This window comes from Canis lupus, chromosome 26, assembly GCF_003254725.2.
Source record: "Canis lupus dingo isolate Sandy chromosome 26, ASM325472v2, whole genome shotgun sequence".
Classification (NCBI taxonomy): Eukaryota; Metazoa; Chordata; class Mammalia; order Carnivora; family Canidae; genus Canis; species Canis lupus.
In genome coordinates, this window is record NC_064268.1 from 7,751,812 (window position 1) to 7,772,122 (window position 20,311).

Sequence of the window (20,311 nt, forward strand, 5' to 3'; positions counted from 1 at the left end):
AGAATCCAAATTCAAACCTAGAGGCTGCTTGGGAAGAGAGCAAGGGGAGCTTTCCTTCAGAAAGAAAGGAAAGCTTCCAGAACAGTTCTGAAAAAAACGAGATCAGTAATGCTCTCTCCTCTCCTCCTCTGAGCCTCCCAGTACTGAGGTTTTGTTTTTCGCTGTTGTTTTAAAAAAAAGTCAGTATCAGGCACCTGGGTGAAAGGTTGAATGTCTGACTCTTGGTTTCCGCTCAGGTCACAATCTCCTAGGATCGAACTCTGCATTGGGCTCTGTGCTTGACGTGGAGTATGCCTGAGATTCTCTCTCCCTCTGCCTCTGCCCCTCCCGCTCTTTTCTTTTTCTTTCTTTCTTTCTTTCTTTCTTTCTTTCTTTCTTTCTTTCTTTCTTCTTTCTTCTTTCTTTTTTTTTTAATTTTATTTATTTATTTATGATAGGCACACAGTGAGAGAGAGAGAGGCAGAGACACAGGCAGAGGGAGAGGCAGGCTCCATGCACCGGGAGCCCGACGCGGGATTCGATCCCGGGTCTCCAGGATCACGCCCTGGGCCAAAGGCAGGCGCCAAACCGCTGCGCCACCCAGGGATCCCTCTTTCTTCTTTCTTATAAATAAATAAATCTTTAAAAAATCCAGGATGCTCCATTCAGTAATTAAAACTTTAATTCTTTTTCAGTCACTCCCTATCCTCACCCAGGCCTTTGTCTGGAAGGGTTCTACACAAGAAAGACAAAAGCATTTTCACAGGAAAAAACCCACAACATTTTAATGCAACTTATCCAGGAAGACTCATTAGGTTCAGGAAATAGGGCAAAAATGTTTTTTTCAAAAATGTTCAAAATGGACTTATATGACTCTCCACCCCTTTTGCCCTGAGCATGGATCTGATGAGTCCCCTAGAAAAGATAATGTCTATTGGGGGACAGCTGCATTTAGCAGACAGCCCCACTAAGGTGCGTGCAGGAGAAAGCCAGAAAGGAGAGTCAGGCCATGAGTTTATTGATGGAAATTAGAGCTAAACAAAAAGTCAAATACACAATCCACAGCCCTGAGATGTCCCCCATCTGTCAGGAGTGGGTGGGAGGGTCACAGTCCTTGTGACATGCCCTCGCCCAACCTCCTGTTTTGGGCAGGAGTCTCAATTAGGAATGCAGCAAGTCTGCACCAGAAATAGCCAATCAGCAGCTGGGTTTTAACTTGTACCATCAGAAAGCAAACCTTTCATCACAGACATCTGCCAACAACCAGACAGTCCAGCAGCATTCGTAATGCTTTCACAGCATATGCTCCACAGAGGGGTGTCCCAAATCTGCCCAGTTCACCGAGTGCAGTGATTTCACCTGATTTTAGCTCCACACGGCTGTGATGAGGCTGGAACAGCAGCAGGTGTCAGCTTGGAGGAGGAGCTGGGCAACCCGGGTCTGTGAATTCAGGATTCCAAAAGTCAGTGGTGAAAAGAAATGTAACTAAGTAAGATGCTGATGGACACATTGATTAGCTTGATTGTGGCAAACATTTATATATGATCAGTAGGAACCCCTGCAGCAGGGTGAGATAGTTGATAGATCTCAAAACATCACATTGTATAACTTTATAGGCAATTTTTAAAGGCTATTTTTATTTGTCAGTTACACCTCAATAAAGCTGAGGGGGAGGGATCCCTGGGTGGCGCAGTGGTTTGGCGCCTGCCTTTGGCCCAGGGCGTGATCCTGGAGACCCGGGATCGAATCCCACATCAGGCTCCCAGTGCATGGAGCCTGCTTCTCCCTCTGCCTGTGTCTCTGCCTCTCTCTCTCTCTCTCTCTGTGACTATCATAAATAAAAAAAAAAAAGCTGAGGGGGAAAAGGCACTGGCTTTTCTTCTGCTGCAGCCAAGTGAGACAGCTTTCCTTTTTTTTAAAATATATTTTTTTAATTTTTTTTATTTATTTATGATAGTCACAGAGAGAGAAAGAGAGGCAGAGACACAGGCAGAGAGAAGCAGGCAGAGAGAAGCAGGCTCCATGCACCGGGAGCCCGACGTGGGAATCGACCCCGGGTCTCCAGGATCGCGCCCTGGGCCAAAGGCAGGCGCCAAACCGCTGCGCCACCCAGGGATCCCTGAGACAGCTTTCCTAACCCTTTCTGTCATAATGGTCTTAGAGCCAAAGTGGATGCCCTCAAAAATATGCTTCTCACAGTCAGGCAATTTCACAAGAGCTCATTAGCAACTTTAAAAACCTGCTTTTTCAAGCCCCAAAAGTTTATCTCCATTTAGAGATTACCTCCCCTTCTCAGTTACCTTTTTCTCCCCCCAGAAGGTCCAAAAGGCAAAAATCATAGTAATAAATCATTAGTTACAGAATATTATTTGGTTTTCAACACTCAAAAGATTTCATTTTTTTTTTTTTTCAAAAGATTTCAGAAAAAAAAAAAAAAAAAGATTTCAAATTCCAGGGCACTTGGGTAGCTCAGTGGTTAAGCATCTGTCTTCAGCTCAGGTCGTGATCCCAGGGTCCTGGGATCGAGTCCCATATCAGGCTCCCCAGAGGGAGCCTGCTTCTCTCTCTGCCTATGTCTCTGCCTCTCTCTGTGTGTCTCTCATGAATAAATAAATAAAATGTTAAAAAAAAAAAGATTTCAAATTCCAAGCTGTCCACATGGCAAAATTCAAGAAAGTTACATCCCATTGACTTTTTTTTTCTTTCCTTCTTTTTTTTTTTGTGTGTGTGTGTGGTGGGGAGGGCAGAGGGACTCTCTAATTGGGACAATCCCTCTGGCACTTATGAAATTATTGGCATATAACGTTTTACATCAATTTTAACCATACATCCAAATATAATAGCTATGAAATACAAAGGTATTTTAAAAATTCCTTCTCCTTAAAAAAAAAATTCCTTCTCCTTAGATATTTGCAAATGACCTATCAGATAAAGGGCTAGTATCCAAGATCTATAAAGAACTTCTTAAACTCAACACCAAAGAAACAAACAATTCAATCATGAAATGGGCAAAAGACGTGAACAGAAATCTCACAGAGGAAGACATAGACATGGCCAACATGCACATGAGAAAATGCTCCACATCACTGGCCATCAGGGAAATACAAATCAAAACCACAATGAGATACCACCTCACACCAGTGAGAATGGGGAAAATTAACAAGACAGGAAACAACAAATATTGGAGAGGATGTGGAGAAAGGGGAACCCTCTTGCACTGTTGGTGGGAATGTGAACTGGTGCAGACACTCTGCAAAACTGTGTGGAGGTTCCTCAAAGAATTAAAAATAGATGTGCCCAGGATGCCTGGGTGGCTCAGCAGTTGAGCATCTGCCTTTGGCCCAGGGTGTGATCCTGGAGACCCAGGATCGAGTCCCACATCGGGCTCCCTGCATAGAGCCTGCTTCTCCCTCTGCCTGCCTCTCTGTGTCTCTCACGAATAAATAAAAAATCTTTAAAAAAAATTGCTGAATTAAAAAAAAATAGATGTGCCCTATGACCCAGCAATTGCACTACTGGGGATTTACCCCAAAGATACAGATGCATTGAAATGGCAGGACACCTGCACCCCGATGTTTATAGCAGCAATGGCCACAATAGCCAAACTGTGGAAGGAGCCTCGGTGTCCATCGAAAGATGAATGGATAAAGAAGATGTGGTTTATGTATACAATGGAATATTCCTCAGCCATTAGAAACAACAAATACCCACCATTTGCTTCAACGTGAATGGAACTGGAGGGTATTATGCTGAGTGAAGTAAGTCAGTCGGAGAAAGACAAACATTATATGGTCTCACTCATATGGGGAATATAAGAAATAGTGAACGGGATTATAGGAGAAAGGAGGGAAAATGAGTGTGAAAAATTAGAAAGGGTGACAAAACATGAGAGACTCCTAACTCTGGGAAATGAACAAGGGGTAGTGGAAGGGAGGCAGGCAGGGGGGATGGGGTAACTGGGTGACAGGTACTGAGGAGGGCACTTGACAGGATGAGCACTGGGTGTTATACTATATGTTGGCAAATCGAACTTCAATTAAAAAATATTTTTTAAAAATTCCTTCTCCTTGGACAGCCCTGGCGGCCCAGCGGTTTAGCGCCTCCTTCAGCCCGGGGTGTGACCCTGGAAACCCGGGATCGAGTCCCACATCGGGCTTTCTGCCTGGAGCCTGCTTCGCCCTCTGCCTGTGTCTGTGCCTCTCTCTCTCTCTCTGTCATGAATAAATAAATAAATAAATAAATAAATCTTTAAAAAAAAAATCCTTCTCCTTTATTTTCATTGCAAATTTACTTAAACTCCTAGCAGCAAATTCAGCATCTGTGGAGTGGGGGTGGGGCCAGCAGTAGCTGGACTACCCCGCCTACACCTTCTCTTTTCCCTCTGATTTGTCTAAAGCTTTGCTCCAGGTCTGAGAACTGATTTAACATTTTCACTCCCATTTGGAGGAAAGAATAATACAAACTTTTGACATTTGGGGTCCAACCAAAGCCCATCATTGGAAATGTTTGGGCTCTTTCTCCTCTTGCCTTGAGGATAAAACAAAAATCAAAAGCAGCACTCCCACTGAGATTTCCCCCACCCCCAATGTAATACTTTTTAAAGATTTATGAGAGAGAGAGAGAGAGAGAGAGAGGAAAACATGAGCAGGGGGAGGGGCAGAGAGAGGGGAAGAGAGAATCTCAAGCACATTCCCCACTGAGCACAGAACCCCATGCTGGGCTCAATATCCTGACCCCAAGATTGTGACCTGAGCTGAAACCAAGAGTCAGACACTCAAATGACTGAGCCACTCAGGCACCCCACTCTCCCTGCCAATGCAGCCAAAAGAGGCAAAGGGATCCAGCTCCTCAACTTCCATGTGGTACCATCTATTGAGTGTCAAATCCCAGAAGTAATTTTACTTCTTACAACATCTTCATCTGCAGCTCAAGCCACTGCCATGCACCATGGGTAACTGCACAGCCACCCAGGCACCAAAGCTTGGCTGACCATTCCAGAATGTCATGCAGGCCCCCCTGCCGCATGTCCCCTGCACAGGTACCAAGTGCTCAGCAAGGGCTTTGGAGAAGGCCTCAGAGCCAATGCCACCTTTGTCATGGTCCCAAGGAAAGAAGCTAGCCAGTGCTTACACAGCTAGGAATCTCATATTCATCTCTTTGAAAGGATGTCAGTGAGTCAGGATCCATTGAGCAAATCCTGTTGCTGCCATCACAGTGTTAGGGGTTCCTAAGCCCACTCCCATGTTTGTTAATGTGCTAGGAAGACTCACAGGACCTAGCGTATGATCATGCTCATGCCATGCCTAAGATGTGTTACAGCTAAAGGACACAGAGCAAAATTAGCCCAGGGAAAAGGCACATGGTTGAAGTTCAGAAGAGACCAGCTACATGACGCCAAGGGTCTTCTCTGGGTGGGATCACATAGGATACACTAATTTCCTCCAGCAAGGGTGTGTGTAGAATATTGTCTACAAAGGAAACTTGCCTGAGCCTCAGACACCAGGGTTTTTACTGGGGGCTGGTCACAAAGACTCTTGCACAGCACATGCCCAGATCCCAGACTCCCAGAAAGAAGGCACATGTTCAACATAAAGCACATGGCTTGTAGGAATAGGAATAGTTTACACACAAGGAAACACTCTTGTCATTTCTGGGGATGCTGGGAACCTTCCTGAAATCCAAGTTGCTCAGTGCCAACCAAGGCTCAACCTTGCAAATAGGCCTTTCTGTGACCAGCAGCCTCCAGCCCGCAGCATTCATTCTTTTCTGCATGCCGGGGCACAGTGGAGGATGAGTCCAAGGGGTGCATCTGAAGGGAGGGCTCCAGAAGCAAGGTCTCTAGAACCCAGCTCCCTGCTCAGGCTGGACAGAAGGTGGTAACTGAGGAACAAGGAGCAGAGACAGCCATACCCAGCTGCTACTGACCTGTCATCCTACCAGGCCCAGCCTAAGGAGAATCTAGGAGGGAACATGGGGGCCCCCAGAGATGGGGCCCTGCAGGTTCTCCCTCCCTGGTTTCTGCCTGCTGTCATAAGAATCACCTAGGAGTGTATCCAGAGTGTGCCTGAGATCCTCAGTGTTTCTGGAAGCAAAGTCCAGAGGGCAGGACAAAGCCACCAGCCTGGCCAGCTGAGCCAGACACTCACCTTCAGCACTCTGAGGCTGCTGATAACCTGCTCCCTGGATTTGGTAAACATTGACTATGTGCCTAGGACACCATCCAGGCCAGGCTCCAGGAGGGAGGTTCAAGTTGGCCCCTGGGAACAAGGGGACGGCATGTTCCTTCTCACCTGGGAGGCTGAGTAGGCTGCACAGAGCCCTTCTCCGCTGGTGGAAGCTTCTGGCCTGCGAGCTCCACTCTGGGCTACCTTCACACTGGTTTTCTCAATTGGAAACCTTGACACCGGGGGCTGAGGTGGACATTGAGGGCAGGTTGGCAAGGCACCCCCAGGAGAGGCAGAATAAGGAGGGGGACACCTTGCCAGCTTCCAGACTTGCCCAGAAAACAGAAGAAAGAAGCTGGGAGAAGTTGTCTGGACTGGTGGAGATCCAACTTCAAAAGCAAATAGGCCAGAGTCTGGGTCTCTATTTTTATCAGCTCTGCAACCTTGCAGACACATATACATTCCCTTCCCTGGGCATAGTCTCCCCATCCGTCCGGTGGGAACACGAACATCTACGTGCATGGAAGGCAGTGTGGCAATTAGAAGCGTGGGTTGTGGAGTCAGAATAACCTGGTTCACATCCCAGCTCTACTACGCCTCTTGCTAACTACATGGCCTGGGAAAGTTCTCTAACTGTCCTGAGCCCATCCTCCAGGGTTGCACGGCAGGGCTTAGCTGAACCTCAGACCTGTGGCTGGGACTGCTGACAGGGCTCCCTGGGGAAGACGGCAACTTGAGAGCAGCTCAGGAGGCCTGGCAGGGTTTGCTGTGGGAGGTGGGAAGCAGGAGCCTCCTCCCTGGCACAAGTCCCTCTCTGCTCCCTGGCAGGGAGGGAAAGGCAGGAGAGGAAAGACAGAAGGGAAGAAGAGAGTGGCCTCAGGCACTTTCTTGCTCTTTGTTACTTTTTCTCATCTGAAATGTGGGAATGGGGGATCCCTGGGTGGCGCAGCGGTTTAGCGCCTGCCTTTGGCCCAGGGCGCGATCCTGGAGACCCGGGATCGAATCCCACGTCGGGCTCCCGGTGCATGGAGCCTGCTTCTCCCTCTGCCTGTGTCTCTGCCTCTCTCTCTCTCTCTCTCTCTCTGTGACTATCATAAAAAAAAAATAAAAAAATAAAAAAAAAATGAAATGTGGGAATGTTGGACCAAATGATCCTTGAAGTCACTCCTAGACACGCTGATCTGTTTTTCCATATTAAAAAAAAAAAGACCAGTGCAGGACATTTTGGGAGCCCAACTGATGCAAGAGGGTAGAGGTCATAACACAGTCGTGGGTCAAGACTGTAAGCATCAGAGGCTGAAAAAAGTTTCCAGGCAATGACGATAGTCAAAAAGTCAGTTCCCTGGAAAGAGGGCAGGATGGGTCAGCAACAGAGTTTCTGGGGACTTGGGGTGGAGCAAGAGGCAGGGGGCTGTCCTGGAACCCTCAGGCGAATGCCATGGCTGGCCACCAGTCACCATTCCATCTTTCTTTTTATAAGATTTTATTTATTTATTTGAAAGAGAGTGTGAGAGAGAGAGCGCACCGGCAGGGGGAGGGGTAGAGAGGAAGAAGCAGACTCCTCCTTGAGCAGGGAGCTGACACAGGACTCCATTCCAGGACTCTGGGATCATGACCTGAGCCAAAGGCAGACACTTAACTGACTGAGCCACCCAGGCACCCCACTATTCCATCATTTAGGAATGTGAAACCTGAGGACTCGGGTGTGGGGTTTCTGGGAGAGCCCTGGCGTTCCTCTTGGAGCCTTCTGCTCTACCTTCTACCACTCTGCAGATACTGAGAACCTGGCGCAGAGGGCAGGGCCATAACCTTTTTCCCATTACTCAGTCTGACAACACCAAGGTCCCCTATTCTCTATCAGCTGCCCAAAGCCCTAAAGAAACATAAGTAATCATAACCAACATTAGCAGAGATCTTCCTATGTGCCAGTCTCTATTCCAAAGACTTATGTTTTATCTCACTTAATCTCAACCATACTATTATTGCTTCCATTTTACACAAGGGGAAACTGAGGCTCAGGGGGGTTCCGTGACTTTCCCCAGTCACATAGTATATGGCAGGCCCAGGATTCAAACCCCCAACCCATACCTCTAACCACTATGGAGTAGGACCCTTTTAACTAATTATAAACCACATACTCACTATTCAAACAGGGCTTCAAGACCAGTCCCTAATTCCCTCTCAAATTCTCCCTAAACAACAATTCTACAGCCACTACTGCACTCTGTGTGGCCTTGATTTCTGAGCTTTGGATTCTGGAGAGCAGAGATCACAGTCCCAACTTGGGGTCCTGGAGTGTGCCCTTGGCTCTTTGCCTTGGCTCTACCTCACTGGCTAGCGGGCCTGGGAGAGTCCCTCCCCTGCTCTGGGCCTGACAACATCACCTTGTCCACTGAGATGGCAGCTGGATCAGAGGCTCCCAAGCCTAGGAGCTTTCATGGTTGGATCAGCTCCCGCCCACCCCTAGGAAGGCCAGGAGGCCAGGGGCGGGATCTGCTCTGTGTTAAATACTTCTGTCCAGCACTCCACTGGCCTCTTGTTCCAGTCTTAGAGGAGGACGTCTGACCAAGATTAATCATGGTAAGTGCTTGCTTGGGGCCATGGAAGCCTCCCCCAGTGATGATCTGAAGTGAAACTTCCAGAAGTGCCTTGTGTCTGAGCTTCCAAGTCTTACTGTCCTTTTCTTTCTCCTTAGACGACTTACAGCGACAAAGGAAAGAAGGTAAGCAGGAGGGGGAAATGTGGGGTCAGGGCAAAGAGTAGAAAAGGAATTTCAGTAGGTATGTGATATCCAAGAGTCACACTCAGGTTCATCTGTGCTCACCCCCTCGTTCCCCTGAGATTGAGCTGGAGTCAACCCAGTTCTCCTAAGAAAAACGTTACCTCTTCTTAAATTCCTGCCAATCTCTTAATCCTGTTTACAAGTTCTTTCTAGATTTTTAAAATTTATTTATTTATTTATTAATGAGAGACACAGAGAGAGAGGCAGAGACATAGGCAGAGGGAGAGAAGCAGGCTCCTTGCAGGGAGCCTGATGTGGGACTCGATCTCTAGACCCAGGATCACACCCTGAGCCAAAGGCAGATGCTCAACCGCTGAGCCACCCAGGCGTCCCACTAGATTTTTTTAAATGTGTAACCTCTACTCACAATGTGGGGCTCAAGCTCATGACCCCAAGATCAAGAGTCACATGCTCTACTAACTGAGCCTGCCAGGTGCCCCTGGAAGATCTTTCTAAGGTCTAACTTAAATCCGTGTTGCTGTACCATATAGCAGTTCCCCTCCGTGAAATCTGGGCATGCCTCCTAAGGAGGCTTTCCAATCCCAAACACCCAGGGGCTTGGTTTCTACATGAGAAACATCTTTTGAGGCTTGACAAGGCTGCAGGCTTCTCAGTTTTGGAATTGAGGCTGGGACAAAGAAAGTTGTTAGGGGACACCTCTCCATCTACACTTTTCTAGGCCCACATCCAGAGACAGCCTCTCCCCTTCTCTCTTCTTGCAGCCCGAGAGAGGCCGATTTCTCCACTTCCACTCCGTGACCTTCTGGGTTGGAAATGCCAAGCAGGTAAAAGCCGGGGCCAGGTATCAGAGTAGGAGAAGGCGGGCCTCCAGCTGGGCCTGTGATTGGCCCCTGTGTGGGGAGGATCAGGGCCAGTGTTGGGACCATCCCAGGAAAAACAGTCTTTAGATACTAATTACACAATCAGGCCCTCAGACCCCAGCAGGAAACTTAATCTGACGTCAGAATGGGCCAGGGAGCGGCCTTTCCTCCCAGGATGGACTCTGTACCTGGGGCAATGGGGCAGACAGGCTGAGGGGGACCAGAGGCTCTCAGCTGAGGGCGAGGGATGCCCAGGCTGGCTCCTTGGAAACCCGGTTGCAACTCTGTGATTCAGGCTGCATCATTCTACTGCAACAAGATGGGCTTTGAACCACTAGCCTACAAGGGCCTGGAGACGGGTTCCCGGGAGGTAGTCAGCCACGTGATCAAGCAAGGCAAGGTGAGTCCCCACCCCAGGACCCCACTCACCCAGGAGGCCAGCTTATCTGCCCCTGCTGATCTCTGAGCCTCCTAAGGGCTCTGATGCCTCTTGAGTGAAGTGGAACAGGAGGCTGTTTCTCCAGGCCCACCTGGTTTTCTCCCAGGATGTCTGGTGAGGCTGAGGGAGCATGAGCTGAGAGCCCCCACCAACCCTTCCACTGCACCTTTGTACAACAGATCTTAGGGATCTTCGTTTTATCTCCTTCTTAGCCTGGCCCAACACTGGCCTCACAGATGTTTCGGAGAAGTTAACAGAGGCCTCAGACATCAGACCTGAAAGTCTGAGAAATGCCCTGATCCCTAGGAACCCTGGGGCTCTCTCCCATGGGCAGCCTGAGCAACAGCTCATCTCAGCGGGGATGTTGAGGCAGAGAAGGGGCTGGAACCCACGGTCAAGGAATCCTTCCTGGCTGGGAGGAGTGATGTGATCCTAATGCCCCACTGGGGTGCTTCATGGGTGGGTGGGGAGGAGGGGCTGGGGTACACCTGCATGTGCCAACCTGAACCACCAGCTACACCTCCTTTCTCCTCTACATCTTAGATTGTGTTTGTCTTCTCCTCTGCCCTCAACCCCTGGAACAAAGGTGAGGAGGCCCAAGGGGCTCAGGGTACCAGGGAGTGAAGACTCGGTATGGTGGGTAGGGTCAGGGACAAGGGAGTATGTCTGGTTCAGCGAGGATTCCCCAGCCTAGAAGGAGATGGAGCTCAAAGGCTGACAGTAGAAGTGAGGGGGGCTGTGACTCCAGGGCCATGACCTCCCCTACCGGCCACAGAGATGGGCGACCACCTGGTAAAACACGGTGATGGAGTGAAGGACATCGCATTTGAGGTGGAAGATTGTGACTACATCGTGCAGGTGAGTGTGCACCCGGGCTGCCCTCTGTCCGCCACAGGAAGCCCTGTTGGTCAGGGCTGGGGGACCCGCCGTGTTGGAGTGACAAGCCCAGACACTCGTGTGATGCACACCCAGGTTCCAGGGATGCCCTGCCCCTTGCTAGCTGCCTGCCCTCTCACTCAGCCTCAATTTCCACATCTGTAAAATGGGGACAACCACAGCACCTACCTTACCAAGTCTGACACAGAGGAAATGAGATCATAATTACCATTTCATGAGCACGACTCTGAACCAAACACTATATTCAAGAGGCAGCTTAGAGGTTCAGAGCATAGAAGCCAGAGGCACACTGCCCAGGTCTGAAACTTACTATCTGTGAGACTTTGGGGAAGTGACTTAACTTCACCACTTACAGAATGGGGACAAGAACAGTACCTTTCCTGTAATGCTGCTGTGAGGAAGAAGGAGTTTGGTAAATACCTTCACCTTTGCCTGACATGTGATAAACATAGACATACAGTAAGGTTTCACTAAATAAATGCATGAGCCAGGCATATAAGGCACCCTGCAGAGGGTCTGACATATAGTAGGTGCTCAACCAATGCCAGCTTTTATTCTTATCCAACCACCTGGTCTACAGATGGGCAAGATGAGGACTGGGGGTGGGGAAGTGTCACAAAGTGAGATAGCAGAGGTGGGATACCCCCCCACCCCCAACTAGTTTGTCTCTCATAGCCCCAACTCTGGGCCTGGGCCTCAGTTTCCCTATCTGCCCAACAGGCACAAGGCATGGGTGTCAGGGGCAACAGCTAAAGCTGGCTGTCATTCCTGCCCAGGGCTAGGAAAGCTGGAGGAGCCTGTGGCAGGACAAAGTAGGGGGCCATCCAGCAGAGGCAGGACCATGGAGCAGCCAGCCAGGGCTCTGGGAGGGTCCAGCACTTACTGCCTCTGAGATCCATCTTCTTTGTAGAAAGCCCGGGAACAGGGTGCCAAAATCATGCGGGAGCCCTGGATAGAGGAAGATAAGTTTGGGAAGGTGAAGTTGGCTGTGCTGCAGACGGTGAGTTTGCTTGGATACCCCTACCACTCCCACTGTTAGCTCCCCCGAGATGCCAGGATGCCCCACACCCATCCCTCTCCCCACCAATTCCCTAATGCCATCCCCCCCCACCCCCCCCCCGGTGCCTCAACACAGACATTCTTCTTCAAGTCTGACTGTCTGTAAGGCTTGGCCAGTGTGCAGAGGCTGGTGGGAGCTTCCAGTTCCTGCTGGGTGCTTCCCTTCCTCCCCTGCAAATGGAGGGGAGGGGGAAGATGGTAATGATAACACAAGGATGTAACCCAAGGACAGGGGCTTTGAAGGAGGGAGCAAATAGGGTCTGGGGAAGTTCCACTCTGCTCTGGCTGTGTGACTTTGGGCAAAGTACTCCACCTCTCTGGGATTCATTTAAATGAGCAAGGACTGCAGCTGGACCACCTGTGTGATCTGCAACATGCCACCTAACATTTCTGTGCCTCCAATTTCTTCAACCATCACCGATCCAGGTTCATTGGATGGGCCCAAAGGCTCAAATGAGATCATTCAGCATTTAGAACAGTGCTTGGTATATTGCAGACACCCAGCAAAGATTCCCAAGTCTATGCTCTTGTCATACAGAGATGATCACCGGTCCCACCTCAGGATAAATACAACCTAAAGATCATTAAGATGATTGAAAGAACCTTTTTTATAGATTTAATTTTTTTTAAGATTTAATTTTTTAATGTATTTATTTAGTCATTGAGACAGAGAGAGTATGGGGAGAGGGACAACAGGATTGGCAGAGAGAGAATTTCAAACAGACTCTAAGCTGAGCACAGAGTACAACACAGGGCTCGATCTGACAACCCTGAGATCATGACCTGAGCTGAAATCAAGAGCCACTCGCTTAACTGACTGAGCCACCCAGGCACCCCTTAAGATACAATTTTTATGTAATCTCTAAACCCAACATGGGGCTTGAATTCACAGCCCCAAGATTAAGTCTTACACTTCACAGATGGAGCCAAACAGGTCCCCCAGAACCTTTTGATATAATTTGATCCAAAGCCCTCATCATTCTCACTTAGTTGACACATTTTTATTGAGCACCCATAATGAGCCAGGCACTACCCCAGGTGCTGAGGGCACCATGATGAGCAAAAACAGTGTTCCTACTCTCCCAGAGATTCTGGTCCCATGCGGCAGGCCGACTGTCAAATAAAGTCCCAAACAAATGACAGATTGCAATTCATTTCAGAAAGGGGAATTGACTTTCCCAAGATCACAGAGAGAGTTGGGAGTTAGGGTCAGAGCCAGGTGGGAACTGTGTTGGGTACCAGGAAAGTGGCCCAGTCTTGGCAGGGAGGAGAGCTCAGGGGCCAAGCCAGGCTGTTTTCCACCCACAGTACGGGGACACTACACACACCCTGGTGGAAAAGATAAACTATACTGGCCGGTTCTTGCCTGGATTCGAAGCCCCAGCATGCGTGGACCCCCTGCTTTCCAAGCTGTGAGTGCCCCTCGGGCTGGGGAAAGGAAGGGGGATAGAGAGTCCTGAGTGCAGAGTGGAAAGTGATGCCCTGATGCTCCATGCAGACTGGGCTTCTCTGAGGGGCAGAGAATCTGGGAGCCTTCTGAGGAACTCCTAAGGATCCCCAAGGGTGGCTTGAAGAGGCGGCACAGAGGCTGAGCACCAAGGCCCTTGAACCAACTACCTGGGCTCAAACCCCAGCTCTGTCATCTTTTTAAAGATTTTATTTATTTATTTATTTGAGAGAGACAGTGCATACTTGAGCAGGGGGAGGGACAGAGGGAGAGGGAGAAGTAGACTACCTGCTGAGAAGGGAGCCCAATGATGTGATGTGGGGCTCGATCCCAGGACCCAGGACTATGACCTGAGTCAAAGGCAGATGCTTAACTGACTGAGCCACCCAGGTGGCCTATAGCTCTGTCATTTTCTAGCTATTTAACCTTCAGAGTGACTTTATTTCTCTCTGCCTCAGTTCCCCATCTGTAAAATGGGGCTAGTAATAGCATACAAGTTGACAGCAATGAGGTCCGTCTAGTGTGTGCCATGTCACAGTGAGCTGTCACTGCGGGGAGGTGGAGATTTAGGACGTAGCCTGTCCTCATCTCCTAACAGCTTCCCACCCTACCGCTAGGCCCAGCTGCAGTCTTGAGATTATTGACCACATCGTGGGAAACCAGCCTGATCAGGAGATGGTGTCCGCCTCAGAGTGGTGAGTCCCTGGCCCAACCCCTTGCTGCAAAGGAGACAGGCCCACTCCCCAGTTCTTGTCTCTAGACACCAGAGTGGGAAATGGAGCACAAGCCCTCAGCAGCTTACCCTGATGTCACTTGAGTCATCTGTTTCCTGGAGACCAGAGGCTTTCAGGCTCAAGGTGATCCTCTGAGGACCCTTGGGGAAGCTTGGCACAGAGGGTGTTACAGTCCAGGGAGACCTGGAGGAAGCCTGTCACTACCCCAGATAGCACCCTTGTGCAAATGAGAAGCACGTGCCCTTCTCAAAGCACTTCTATCTGTTGGACCATTGCCATACCACAAAGGTCTTGTTAGAAGACACTTCCCTTCCACCTGAAGGAAAATTGTGATAATAAAGATACAAGTCTACAGTGTGTGTGATGTGGATGGTGGTGGGTTCCTTTCTGGAGACTAGTCAGGGGACAAATTCTGGAAGGTGGAAGTAGGGACAAGGAGCCAGTCCCTGCCTGGCACTCAGAGCCAATGTGTCCTTACGGCCATCCCACAGGTACCTGAAGAATCTGCAGTTCCACCGTTTCTGGTCTGTAGATGACACACAGGTGCACACAGAATACAGCTCTCTGCGCTCCATCGTGGTGGCCAATTATGAGGAGTCCATCAAGATGCCCATTAATGAGCCAGCACCTGGCAAAAAGAAATCCCAGATCCAGGTGAGGTCTTACCTGGACCATGGCTGTTTGGCTGGGGAAGAAGAAAGTAGGGATGAGCTTTGAAGACTCTTTGGGGAGCAGAATGTGGGTAACAGGAGCTAATGACAATGTTTTCCTTGTTTCCCTCCCACAGGAATATGTGGACTATAATGGGGGTGCTGGGGTCCAGCACATTGCTCTCAAGACCCAAGACATCATCACAGCGGTTAGAAGCCCTTTCTTGGCCCTAATTTCCCTTTCAACTCAGCTCCAGAACCAATCTGCAAAATGGAGGAGAGTGGGGCAGGAGGCAGGCAGGGAGGTAGTAGCAATCCTAGGAGTCCCCCACCAGCTCAGGTGGCTGACCAGGATCTCTCACTGGTTCCTGACACTCTGGTGCAGGCACAGTCCCACCCCAGAGAGTTGTGTTTCTCTGCAGATCACTGCTAGCTTTAAAAGTAGCAGGTGCCAGAGTAAGAGGAAGCCTGGATTCTAGTCCTAGTTCTGCAAGTGATTTGCTGTGTGTCCATGGAGGATTCAACACCCTCTCTGGGCTTTAGTTGCCTCACCTTGAAAATGAGGATATTAGGCTAGGAGATTGATTAGGTCCTTTGAGCCAAGTTAAATGTGCTGAGTCTGTGGAACTAGCCCTTGGAGAATCTGGGTCTTGGCTATTCCTGAGGTGACAGGATATCAGAGTGGACAAGAGCCTGGACTGTCCCACTCCGTCCTGGCCTAACCAAGAAATCACTGGACGACCTTGGCAATTTCACTCATTCATTCACCCACTCACTGGATGTGTAGTGGGCACCTACTATGTGCCAAGCACCCTTTTAGGTACTTGGGATACATCAGCCAACAAGACAAGAGTCTCTGCTCTAATGGATACAGGAAACAAAACAAGTAAAATACAAGTGTTAGGTTGTGTGAGTGCTCTGGAGGAGCACCAAGCAGGGCGATGAGAGAGGGAGGGTAAAGACATTGCACATTTAAATAGGGCCATAGGACCGTCGTGAAGGGCCACATGGAGAAGGAGGCATCTGAGAAGGCAGAGCTGGAAGGAGGGAAGCATGTGGACACGTAGGAAAAGTGCTCCAAGCAGAAGTGACAGGCAGGCAGGCAGGGGAGAGTTGAAGGCACAGCAAGGAGATCAGTGCTGTGCTGGAACAGAATGAGTGAGGGAGAGAGTAGGAGATGAGGTCGGGAGGTGGGAGTGAAGGCAGATGGTGAGGGCTTTCAATCTGACTCTGAGACAAGACACCACCATGGGGTGAGCAAGGGAGTGACATGATTTGACTTGTCTTTTTAAATAAAATCACTCCGCGACTATGTTGAGAATAGATATTTAATCTCTTGATGCCTTGGTTTCCCTAGCTATGAAATGGGGATAGTAATTGTCCAGATATCTCAAGAAATTACTGCACAGACATAATGAGGCAAAACATGGGAAGTACTTAAGACAGACACATAATGAGAATTCCATAAATGTTAGTGATTGCTGTTCTATCAACCAAGCCTACAGGCCCCAGGCGTGGAAGGGCATGAGTTCTGGGGGGATGCATCCTGGCAGGCAGGGAGAACTAGGATAGGGACTCCACCTCCTCCTGGCTAGGGGTGCGGAGCAGGGAGCCAGGAGACTGACCTTGACCCTTCCCTGAGACAGATTCGCCACTTGAGAGACAGAGGCATGGAGTTCTTGGCTGTTCCATCAACATACTACAAACAACTTCGGGAGAAGCTCAAGTCGGCCAAGATTCAAGTGAAGGAGAGCATTGATGTCCTGGAGGTGAGGCTAGTGCAGGAGTGGTTTTTTTTTTTTTTTTTAAGATTTTATTTATTTATTCATAGAGACAGAGAGAGAGGCAGAGGGAGAAGCAGGCACCATACAGAGAGCCTGACGTGGGACTTGATCCAGGGTCTCCAGGATCATGCCCTGGGCTGCAGGCGGCGCTAAACCGCTGCACCACCAGGGCTGCCCTGTTGTTTTTAACAGCTTTATTGATACAAAAGGCACTTTTAAAATGCTCACTTCCGGGCGCCTGGGTGGCTCAGTCACTTGAGCATCTGCCTTTAGCTCAGGTCATGATCCTCGAGTCCAGGGACAGAGCCCCACATCAGGAGGTCTGCTTCTCCCTCACCCTCTGTCCCTCCCCCTGCTCCTTCTCTCTCAAATAAATAAAAAATAAATAAAAAATAAATAAAATAAATAAAAATAAATAATAAAAAAAATAAAAAATAAATAAAAAATCTTTAAAAAATAAAGTGCACAGTTCAATGGTTTTTAGCTATTCACTTATGTTGTGCAGCTACCATCAGAATCAATTTTAGGGCAGCCCCTGATTTCCACCGGAGGATTTTAAATAGGAATGATACGATCTGATTTGTAAAAGATCCCTTGGGGTGTTTGTGGGGAGGGTGGATTGTAAGGAGGCAAGCCGGAAGCAGGGGGACCTGTGTAGAGACTACTGGGGTGATCCAGGACAACCTTGATGGTGGCTTACACGCCGCGGACTGTGGCGGGAAGGTGGTAATGGGAACTTTATTTTTTTTTAATTTTTTTTTCAATTTTTATTTATTTATGATAGTCACAGAGAGAGAGAGAGAGGCAGAGACACAGGCCGAGGGAGAAGCAGGCTCCATGCACCGGGAGCCCGATGTGGGATTCGATCCCGGGTCTCCAGGATCGCGCCCTGGGCCAAAGGCAGGCGCCAAACCGCTGCGCCACCCAGGGATCCCGGTAATGGGAACTTTAAGGATCTACTTGGAGGTGTCTGGAACTGCGGGAGAATGGGGTCTTTTCTTGGCTTTCAGGTGCAGGAGCTCTTATGGACTTTCTAAAGACTCCACGGTGTCAGAGTAGAGTGTGGGCCAGCTGCCCCCTAACCCAGCCTCCTGTATCCTACCTAGGAGCTGAAAATCCTGGTAGACTACGACGAGAAAGGCTACCTCCTGCAGATCTTCACCAAGCCCATGCAGGATCGGCCCACGCTCTTCTTGGAAGTCATTCAGCGCCACAATCACCAGGTACCAGCAATTCCCAACCAGCCCCGAGGGCAGGCAGGTAGCCTGGCTGGCTCTCTGGGCCGGCCGCTCACTTTCGTCTCTCTCCCCCTCCAGGGTTTTGGAGCCGGCAACTTCAACTCACTGTTCAAGGCTTTCGAGGAGGAGCAGGACCTGCGGGGCAACCTCACCGACTTGGAGACCAACGGGATGATGCCGGGCATGTAAGGCCCTGCGGGCCCTGCGGAGACACCGAGGCCCCGCCCACCCGCCGGCGTACGGCGGGCCACGCCCCCAAGCCTGGAGCACGCCCACGCGCAGGCCTCCTCACTGGCCGCTCTTTAGGCCCCGCCTACCCACCGCGGACCACGCCCCCATCGGCTGGGCCGCTCCCTGCGCCCGCCCTCCCGAATAAAGCCGACCGGTCCCGTGCGGGGACGTGGTGTTTGTGCCGCCCTTTGGCCTGCAGGGGGAGCTCCGGGCCGTAACGCTGCCGCACGCCTCCGAGTTCTGGTCTCAGCCCTACCGGAGCCGGGGAGGCACCGGGTGCACGCGTTTTGTGCTCAGTGGGACCGCGCCGGTCAGGGAGAATTCTGGAACCAAGCAAGGGGTGCAGAGGGATGACAATCTAGAGGGGAAGACAGTATCATTTCACAGAGTGGCAAATGCTGTTATGAAGGTAAAGCGGTGATTGGGAGATTGTGCAAAGGTAAAGCTGGGAGATGTTACAAATTTCAGTCGAGAGAAAGCCCCTCTTGGGGAGGGAGGTGAGGGAATCAGCCAAGGAAAAGCCTGCGGAGAGCATACTCAGGAAGGGTAGTAAGCCTCGCGGTGAAACCGCACTTGACAGCATCCCGTCTGACGGCTTTATGAGAGCTAAAGATGAGCTGTCCCCAGGTTTGCTGCCCTGCGCCCAACTTGGAGAGGGGAGAGTGTCAGCCAAGGGGCTTCGGCGCACATGCCTGCTAAGCAACCTAGAGACATGGCTCCTGGTCTGAGAAGGAGAGCAGGTGGGAGGGATCTGAGCCCTTAGGCTTCTGCCCTCCCGTTTTAAAACCGGAGAAAGGAATTGGGAGCTTCTGATACTTGTCAGATCTTCCTGCGAGTGAGTCAGCTCAGAACTGGGAGCAGACGGATCTGAGTCTAAGGAAAAATTCTAAGTTGATACAATAGGGAAATTGGGGATTTTTCCCCCCCAGCAGATTATAGAAGTCAGGGCTTCTGGGATCATGAACTTCAGAAATGAAAAGAACAGCAGTGAGAAGCCAGAGGAACAATGGCAGCCTCAGTTAAAAATACCTGCCTCTGTTTTCCCATGGCTTATGCAAAGCAGAGAAATTCTGTATCACAGAAGGTTGCAAACTGGTGGCTCATGGGCCAAATCTGGCTCACAGATGTATTTTATTTAGTCTGTATAGTTTTAAACGAATTTGAGTCATCATTTCAGAAAGTTGGGATATTTCACATACAAATTCTAGGATTCTGGTTCTTCTTGGTACAACCAAGCAGTTCTGGGCTGCCTTCTTACGGAGCAAGAATCAGCTGGTGCCAAGTGGTGGTGCCTCCTTAGATCGCACATGGGCAGAGCAGACCCTCATTAGCTGAGCACAGACTAGGGAGCAGGATTGCCTGGGTTCACAGCCCAGATCAGCTAACTGCTAGCTGTGTGACCTTGGGCAAGCTACTTGACCTCTCAGTGCCTCAATTTTCCTTATCTGTTAAAGGGAATGGTAATAATACCCAACTCCTAGCACTGCTGTAGGTTTAATAGCAGAAGTTTACATCAGTGGCTGGCATGGTGTCAGTGCTGTGTTTGCTCTTATGATTTGGGGAGAGAGGCCTCGGTGAGGGGTCTTTGCCAGAGTCTGCTTGGCACTTCCTCCTCCCCACCCCATCGTGGTCTACATGCAGATGGCTCAAGTTGGGGCTCCCTCGTTGGCCTCCATAGCAGGACCAAGAAGAAAGGACTTGTCCTATGGGACTGAGGAGCAGAGGGAGAGGTAGATAGATTTGAAGAAGCAGGGAGGAAGAGAACCATCTCACTGGGTAGTGGAGGGAAAATGAGAAGTCTGGGGTTTCTGGGCTTTGAGTTTAGGTAACCAGCCACAGCAGAGTAGGTGAGGGGAGGAATAGAAGTGTCATTGACTAAGGTGGAGGAGGAGGAGGAGGTTCAAGAGGGAAGATGAAGGAAACTCAAATTTGGGCATTTCCTTTCTGTGCCTTGGGCTAGATGCCCTAGTTTGTCTTTATGTGCCCTGCAAGGCCCTACAGCATCTGCCTCCCCCTCTCCCTTACTTGGGACCTGTCAGACCTCCTTTCCCTTACTCTCCCTTCCCTCATTCAGCTACAGCCACAC

At 49.9% G+C, this 20,311-nt stretch overlaps 1 protein-coding gene and 1 long non-coding RNA gene across 2 annotated transcripts; one reads left to right on the plus strand and one right to left on the minus strand.

Annotated features, from left to right (window-relative positions):
• Positions 1-980: 980 nt before the first annotated feature.
• Positions 981-18,238, minus strand: LOC112676503 (uncharacterized). Its single transcript, XR_003146562.3, has 4 exons — positions 18,101-18,238; positions 14,818-14,950; positions 11,966-12,030; positions 981-1,419 (listed from the first exon to the last, which is right to left on the minus strand). It is a non-coding gene; the product is annotated as an uncharacterized LOC112676503 (long non-coding RNA).
• Positions 8,617-18,387, plus strand: HPD (4-hydroxyphenylpyruvate dioxygenase). The gene is made up of 14 exons (XM_025473827.3): positions 8,617-8,723; positions 8,839-8,865; positions 9,648-9,710; positions 10,042-10,146; positions 10,729-10,771; positions 10,961-11,043; positions 11,993-12,082; positions 13,450-13,553; positions 14,206-14,283; positions 14,814-14,976; positions 15,110-15,181; positions 16,619-16,741; positions 17,863-17,979; positions 18,073-18,387. The coding sequence occupies exons 1-14, from the start codon at positions 8,721-8,723 to the stop codon at positions 18,181-18,183; spliced, it is 1,182 nt and encodes a 393-aa protein (XP_025329612.3). The 5' UTR covers positions 8,617-8,720; the 3' UTR covers positions 18,184-18,387.
• Positions 18,388-20,311: the final 1,924 nt, after the last annotated feature.

Bases quoted from the DNA above. Each gene is read 5' to 3' on its own strand.
- HPD (XM_025473827.3), top strand. The intron at 14,977-15,109 runs GTGAGGTCTTAC...TCCCTCCCACAG, and splicing joins AAAAGAAATCCCAGATCCAG to GAATATGTGGACTATAATGG. The intron at 15,182-16,618 runs GTTAGAAGCCCT...TCCCTGAGACAG, and splicing joins CCCAAGACATCATCACAGCG to ATTCGCCACTTGAGAGACAG.